Below are 7,538 nucleotides of genomic sequence, written 5' to 3' on the forward strand. Positions count from 1 at the left end.
TAAATGCTCTCAGGTTATCTAGCAGCAAAGGGGGCCCCCAGGGGGGCCCCCCTCAGGGGCCCCATGGACGGGAACAGCGGCTTTGTGGGGGGGCCCCCAAGGGCCCCCAACGGGGCCAGAAGGGAGCAGCTGAACCCTTGGGGGCCTCTGCTTCTTTAGATGTGCTGGAAGCTGCTGCTGCTGTTGCTGCTGCTGTGGAGCATCGGCGAGGAGGCCCCGAGTTGCTGCATGCATTTGTACCCTTCTTATGGGTGTTAGGAGGTGAGGGTTTCTTTGATTAGGGTCTAGGGTTTAGGGTTTAGGGTTTAAGGTTTGGTTCAGGCTCTGGGATGTTTGTGGTTTAGGGTTTAGGGTTTAGGGTTTAGTGGGGCTCAATAGGGGATTTGCTGCTGCTGCCTGTGGTGTGGGGCCCCACAGAAGCCGTGCTGCAGCACGTTGGAGAGGTGGGGGGCCCCTATAAGCCCTGTTCTGTTGGGGGGCCCCCCGATGGGGGCCCCTCAAGTGCTGAAGAAGAGGGGCCCCCTGGGGAGGCCCCGGGGGCCCCCCAGGCCATCTTAAAGCGGCAGCAGCGGCTGCGGAGTGCTGTCTGTAACTGTCTCTTGGAGACAGTTGAAGAGCTGCTGCAAGGGCCCCCCGAGCAGCAGCAGCAGCAGCAGCAGCAGCAGTGTCTGTACCTGGGCTTAGCAGCAGAAGCTGTCTCTCTTCACCTTATTAATGCTCTCTCGCCGCTTGTAAGCTCCACACAGCTGCCCATAACACGAGGGTTTAGGGTTTAGGGTTTAGGTTTTAGGGTTTAGGGTTTGGAGTTTGAGGTTGTTGTTCAGGGCTCTGCTGCTGCTGTTGCTGCTCTTGCTGCCTTACCGAGGCGAGAAAGCTTGTGGGTCCCCCTGCAGCAGCTATTTGATTTAGTTGAAGCCCCCCCTGTGGTGCTGCAGCAGCAAGGGCCCCTGCAGCAGCAGCTGCAGCGCCTGCTGCTGCTGCTGCTACTTGCTGCTACTCCAAACTCCCCGCTGCTGCAGCAGCAAGAGGGAAGGAAGGCCCTCGCGCAGTTGTGGGGCCGCTGCAGAGGCCTCCAGCTCCTCTTCTTCCGTGTAAACCCTAAACCCTCGCAAACCCTAAACCCTAAACCCCTGCAAACCCTAAACCCTATTCCTTTGCAAACCCTAATCCAGTAAACCTTGCAAACCCTAAACCCTAAGCCATTGCAAAGCCAAACCCTTGAAGACGCCAAACCCCTTATAGCGGGCTGGCGAGATAGCGACTGAGGCAACTTGCTCCTGCTTTAGGGTTTAGGGTTTAGGGTTTAGGGTTTGTGGGCGTTGCAGCACTTGGTGTCTCTAATTGAAGACCGAAGCCTCACTGCAGGGGACCTGCAGCAAATGGGGTGTCTCTTCCTCCAAGCCTTCAAGGTAAGAAAAGCAGCATTCACAGCAGCAGCAGCAGCAGCAGCAGCAGCAACGGAGGCAAGCATGGCTACTGCCCCCCTTGGGTTTTGTATCTATTAACGCCACTGCTGCTGCTGCTGCTGTTGCTGCTAGTATTGGAGTAGCTTGCAGCAGCTTGGCTTCATGCAGCAGTTGCAGAGGTATTGCTACAGCTGCTGTTGCTGCTGCTGATGCTGCTGCTGATGCTGCTGCTCAGGTGTCTCTCGAGCATGGCTGCGAGTCCCTCGCCCCACAGCTGCAGCAGCTGCTGCGCGCGTCTCTCTTCTCCCCGCTGCAGTTGGCGCAGCGGTGTCGTTGCTGCCTGCTGCCGCTGCTCTCTCAGCAAACCTTTTCTGCAGCAGCAAGCAGCAGCAGCAGGGCTGCTGCTGCTGCTCTTACGGGCGCCACACTGGAACCAGCTTCGACAGCAGCAGCACCAGCAGCAACAGCAGCAGCAGCAAGAGAGTCTGCTCCTCCCCTAAGCGTCTGGGCCCTCGCTGCTCCTTTCCTCTGGAGGTCTCTAAAGGTAAGCCCAGCAGCAGCAGTAGCAGCAGCAGCAGTAGCAGCAGCAGCAGCAGCAGCTGTGGAGCTAGCGGCACAGGGCACCGGTAGGTGAGCCGCTAGCCCATCCCCCCAACAAAAATATGCTTCTCCCCCGCGTCTAGCTAGCTAGCTAAGCATGATCTAGGAAGGTGGCTAGCTAGCTAGGTAGGTGGCTAGCTAGCTAGGCAGGTGGCTAGCTAACTAGATAGCTAGCTAGCTAGCTATCTAGTGGGGTTGTGGGTGTTGTGCTGCAGTGCGGGAATTGGGAGGTTCGGCTTAACGCAGTTTGTCTGTGGCAGCTGCTGTGCTGTCCCCTTCCTCTTAATTTGCTGCTGAGTTCAAGGTGCTTCTTTTACTGCTTTTTCTTTGTTTGTTTGATTGTCTCCGTCCTGTCTAATTACTCCTTTTGTTGCAGTTCAGTCAGGGCCCTTTCACCAACTGTCTCCTTCTCCGTCTGCTGTCTCTTCTTGTTTGCTGTCTCCTCTCTTTGTTTGCTGCTTTGCTGTCTCCTGTGGCCCTGTCTCCTACTGCCTCCTGCTGCTGCTGTTGCTGCTGCTGCTGTTCTTGTGTGTCTCTATGTTTGTAGCCTTGTTTGTTTGTCTGAATTCTTAAGTGTCTCCTTTTATATTTAAACTTGCAGCAAACTGTCTCCTTCTTTATTTACTCTTTCTTCGCTTTGTATGCCCCCCAGCACCACTGCATGCGCTGGCGGGCCCTGGGGGCCCCTAAGGGGCCTCAACAAACCCCAATATGCTGCTGCTGCTGCTGTTGTTGTTGCTGCTGCTGCTGTAGAGAGGTGCTGGAACAGATCCTGGAGGACCCGTCCCCCACCGTGCGTCACGCAGGTGTCTCCTTTCTGCTGCAGCTGCTGCGTCGTTGCTGCAGCAACCCTAGCAGCAGCAGCAGCAGCAGCAGCAAAGACGTGATGGTGCCGCCAGTATCCCTCACTGGGTTGCTGCAGCTGCTGCTGGGGGCAGCAGCAGATCGGCAGTCCCCAGCTGTCCGCTGTCTCCTTTTAACGGAAGTTGCTGCTCTGCTGCAGCAGAGCCATTCACAAACCCACCCAGCTGCTCTGGCACTTGTAGGCTCCAAATGCTGCTGTTGTTGTTGTTGCTGCTGCTGCTGCTGCTGGTACTGCTGCAGTACACGTTGCTGCTGCTTCTGCATCTGTGCTAGAGGAGTTTCAGTCTCATTCTTTGGGGGGTGAAGGGCTTGTTTCTTGCTGCTGGAGCAGCAGCAGCACAAACTGCTGTGGCTGATTGCTACTTGCGTTTGCTGCTGCAGAGACAGCTCGTGCGGCAGCTGCTGCTGCTGGCCCAGGACAGCAGCAGCAGCGTACGCTTTGCTGCTGCGCTGCTGCTGGATGCTGCGCCTTCGGCAGCACCTCCACTTCTGCCCTCCCTCCTACCGGAGCAGCAGCAGCAGCAGACACAGCAGCAGCAGCAGACGCAGCAGCAGCAGAAGCAGCAGCAGCAGCAGCAGCAGCAGCAGCAGCAGCTTTTGGCCCGCTGTGTGTGGGACGGGATAACGGGTCTCTTGAAGAGGGGACAGCAGCAGCGCCTGCTGCAGCTGTCGCGCTATAAACGTTGGCAGCAACTGAGCAGCAGACGGCCTCCTGCTGCAGTTGCTGCTGCTCCTGCTGCTGCTGCTGCCACCTTAGGAAGGCAGCAGCAAGCTCAAGAACGAGGGCGGGGGCCCCGTCTAAGGGGGGCCCCCGGGGTCTCCATTCAGAAGGCCGCCGGACGAACGGGAGGGGGGGGCCCCCATGAGCTGCAGCAGCCTCAGCAGCAGGAGTTGTTGCTTGCGAGTCTCCTTTCTGCAGCAGCAGCAGCAGCAGGGCCCCTTGAGGTCTCTCAGAGGCTCGCACACCGCATATGGGTAGAACTGTTTGCGTTGCCGCTGCAGCAACAGGTAGGGACAGGGGGCCCCCTAAAGCCCTCTTGCATGTTTGTAGGGGGCCCCCCGTCTGCTCTTTTGCTGCAGACTGGGGGCCCCCAGCAGCTAGAAGACCCTCAGGAACAGAAGGAGGCTTGCGTGCAGCTGCTTAGGCTGTGTTGCAGATAGTACTTAGCTAGCTAGCTGCTAGCCATCTAGCTGCCCAGCTAGCTACCTAAGTAGCTGCCTACATAGCTGGCAGCTAGCTATCTGCCCGTTGGGTATCTATCTATCTAGCTAGCTATCTATCTATCTATCTATCTGTATATCTATCTGTCTATCTACCTATCTATCTATCCATCTACCTACGAAACACACAAACACACAGACAGCTAGCTAGCTAGCTACCTATCTCCCTAGCTAGCTAGCTGTGTGTTTGTGTGTTTCGTTTAATAGGTGCTGGCGTTTGAATCGCTAAGCGTTGGGCTTCGCTATGTCCTCGTTAATATGCTGGGGGCCCCCTTTGGGGCCTCCTGGCTGCAGCTGAGGCCCCACAGTAGAGGGGGGGCCCCTCATTACATTGAACGCTGCAAGTTTGCTGCGGGGCTCTTCAAACGGCTGGAACCAGAGGTCAGTCATTCGGGGGCCCCCCCGACTTGGGGGCCCCTCGCTGTGGGGGCCCCCTGCATTGGGGGGCCCCCCTAGGTGGAGGGCCCCCGCCTCGGGGGCCCCCCAGCTGAGGGGGCCCCCAAGCCGGGGGCCCCCCGAGGTGGGGGGCCCCCTAAGGCCCCTGTGAACACGGTACCCTGCAGCCGAAATGGCTGCATGCAAGTGTCTCCTTTTAAGCGCAGAAGGAGACACTTGAACGGGCACTGAGGAGACAGGGGAGAGGAGACAGCGATAGGTTTGTAGCCGTTGCTGCTGCGTTTGTCTCTATGCAGCTCGCAGCCACCAACGAGGAGCCAGCAGCACAACTGCAGCAGCAGCAGCAGCAGCAAGGAAGCACGAAGGAGACAGCTTCGCTGCAACTCATGAGCTGTATGTACACCTGCGGGGCCCTACTTACCCCAAGGACCCCACAAGAAGCCGAGCTGATAGACAAAGAGAAGAGTCTAAGGCGATTCATTCTTATGGCATTCCCGGTAAGCTGCTGCTGCTGCTGCTGCTGCCGTTGTTGTTGTTGCTGCTGCTGCTGCTGCTGCTGCCGTTGTTGTTGCTGCTGCTGCCGTTGCTGCTGTTGCTGGTGCGGTTGTTGCTGCTGCTGCTTCTAGTTTATTGCTGCGTCTAGGGAGGCGTCTCCTCTCTAGCAAAGGGGAGAAGCTTTACTGTTGCTGCTGCTGCAGCTACTATTTGTTGCTGCTGCTGCAGACTGGCTTGCTGCTTCGACATACTGAGGGGCCTTTGTGCTATGTAGCGTGGCAGCTGCTGCTGCAGCTTCCCAGGGCCCTCTATAATGTTGCTGCTGCCTCCTCTGTCTCTGAGTGCGTTACCCCTGGCGTTGCTCTTACAAAGGAGACAGAGTCTCTAAAGGAGACAGAGGGAACTTCTCCGTCTTCACCCGTGAAGCAGCAGCTGCTGCAGCTTGTTGAGGGCTATTTGCAGGGCCGCTGGAACTGCAGTGACACGCCAGCAGGTGCTGCTGCAGCTGCTGCTGCTGCTGCAGCAGCAGATGCTGCCTTGGCCGCTGCAGCTGCAACATCTGAGGGGCCCCCCGCCGTACAGCATTCTTCCTTGGGGAGACAGCGCAGGACTAAGAGGCCCAGATCCGGTGCTGCAGCTGCAGCAGCAACGGCAACAGCAACAGCAGCAGCAGCAGAAACAGAAGCGGCAGCAGCAGCAACTGCAGGAATAGGAGAAGCAAAGCAGCCCCCACAGCAACTCTGTCGCGGGCCCCCACGAGAGCAGCAGCATGTGCTGTTTGTTGAAGTGCTGCTGCCTTTCTTGCTGCAGCAGGGGTCCCTCAGGCAGCAGTTTTTGGGGGCCCTTTGGGGTCCGCTGCTGTCTCTGATAAAGAGTCTCCGCACGTCAAGAGACGCCTCAACTAAGCCTTACTTCTCTCAAAGTAGAGACGCTTCAGCAGCAAAACGAAGCCTTAAAGGCGGAGCATCCACAACCAGAGCAGCAGAGACTGCAGCACAAACGCTGCAGCAAGAGGAGATGCAAACCAGCAGCAGCAGCAGCAACAGCAGCAGCAGCAGCAGCAGCAGCGACAGCAGCAGCAGCAGGTCACGACGACCCACCAAGGGTAGTAGGGCCCCTGCCCAGCGAGGCCGCAGCAGGAGCGGGGTCCCCTTGCTGTCTGCTGCAACGCGTCCTTCTGCAGCAGCAGCAGCAGCAGCAACAGCAGCAGCAGCAGCAGCAAAGAACGCCTTTGATCGCCTTCTAGAGGGGCCCCTGGGGGCCCCCAGGCCAGAAGGGTGGAGTCTCGCTTCCATAGCAGCAGCGCTGCAGATCGCCAGCCTCCTCAGGTGTCTCCCCGGGGGGCGTGAAGCGCTGGGCCTTCAGGAGACAGCCTATAATGAGGCCCCAGCAGCAGCAACAGCAACAGCAACAGCAGCAGCAGAATCATTAGAGACGCAGCGAGTCCAGAGACGGAAACGGCCCAGAATGCAGCAGCAGCAACAACAGCAACAACAGCAGCAGCAACAGACGCTGCTGGTGCTGTCTCCTGCGAAGCTGCTGCAGCTGGCTATTGACTCCTTCTGCAGCGCCTTCACCTCGCTGCTGCTGCAGTGGGGGCCCTTTCGTAGGCCTGGGGGGGCCCTCCAGCTGCTGCTGCAGCGCACCCCACAGGGGCCCCCTTGGCATGAGCTGCTGCCGCTCCCTCTAAGCCTCATCATAGGGACACAGAGAGAGAAGCTGCTGCTGCAGCAGCTGCAGCAGCAGCAGCAGCAGCAGCAGCATTTGTGTATGAGGGTCCTGGGCGCGCAAAGGAGTCTCCTTCGGCAGTCCCTGTCTCTGTTTCTGAGTCTGCTGCATCTTTCTTCTGCATACACCGCAGTAAACCCTAAACCCTAAACAACAACCCTGAATTACCCTAAGCCAAGCCTCTTGCTGTTGCTGCACGCTGCATATGGTGTTTGTGTGTTGTGCTGCTGTTGCTGCTGCGGCTGCTGCAGCACTCGCTGACGTCTTGGGGGCCCCTGGGGACCCTTGTGAAGGCACTGGGGTCTCCGCGTCTCCGCTGCAACCAAATTCGAGGGGCCCCCCCCGAAGCATCGGGGGGCCCCCCTCTCACGCAGCAAGAAGGGGGCCCCCAGTTAGATGACGACCTCCGCCTTAGGGTTTGGCTCGGCAGCGCGCAGTGCGCCCTCGAAATATACGGGTACTCTAAGGGTTTAGGGTTTAGGGTTTAGGGTTTAGCGTCTAGGAAGTTTTGCAAGGGTTCAAGCGACCTACTAGGGTTTGGGGCTTGCTTTACCTAGAGGTGTAGAGTTGGTGCCTTCGCTCTTCTAATGGAGTAGTGTTTTAGGGTTTAGGGTTTAGGGTGTACAAGGCTAGGGTTTACGGTTAGGGTTTAGGGTTTTGGGGGTTTGTTTGTTTCAGGGTTGTATTTGAGCACATCGCAGTCCTCTTGGGTACTGAGGCCCCTCCGACACCCGTCTTCTCATTGCCTGGGGCCCCGCGGGGGCCCCCAGGGGCCCCCCAGGGGCCCCTAAGAGCAGGAGAGGAAGCTGCATGTCCCCTCAGTGTGGT

General features: G+C 58.2%; 1 protein-coding gene across 1 annotated transcript in view; it reads left to right on the top strand.

The window, feature by feature from the left end:
• Nucleotides 1-7,538, top strand: part of EAH_00026860 (60S ribosomal protein L37, putative) — a gene marked incomplete at both ends in the record, with an annotated part of 14,415 nt that overhangs the window by 4,851 nt on the left and 2,026 nt on the right. Inside the window, 12 exons of the mRNA XM_013396489.1 lie at nucleotides 14-261; nucleotides 379-731; nucleotides 825-1,091; nucleotides 1,326-1,409; nucleotides 1,642-2,036; nucleotides 2,760-3,048; nucleotides 3,252-3,878; nucleotides 4,299-4,472; nucleotides 4,784-4,984; nucleotides 5,211-6,842; nucleotides 6,962-7,167; nucleotides 7,389-7,531. Coding sequence (XP_013251943.1) covers nucleotides 14-261; nucleotides 379-731; nucleotides 825-1,091; nucleotides 1,326-1,409; nucleotides 1,642-2,036; nucleotides 2,760-3,048; nucleotides 3,252-3,878; nucleotides 4,299-4,472; nucleotides 4,784-4,984; nucleotides 5,211-6,842; nucleotides 6,962-7,167; nucleotides 7,389-7,531 — 4,619 coding nt within the window. The remainder of the gene's footprint in view (nucleotides 1-13; nucleotides 262-378; nucleotides 732-824; nucleotides 1,092-1,325; nucleotides 1,410-1,641; nucleotides 2,037-2,759; nucleotides 3,049-3,251; nucleotides 3,879-4,298; nucleotides 4,473-4,783; nucleotides 4,985-5,210; nucleotides 6,843-6,961; nucleotides 7,168-7,388; nucleotides 7,532-7,538) is intronic.

This window comes from Eimeria acervulina, genomic scaffold (assembly GCF_000499425.1).
Source record: "Eimeria acervulina Houghton genomic scaffold, Eah_scaff227, whole genome shotgun sequence".
NCBI lineage: Eukaryota > Apicomplexa > Conoidasida > Eucoccidiorida > Eimeriidae > Eimeria > Eimeria acervulina.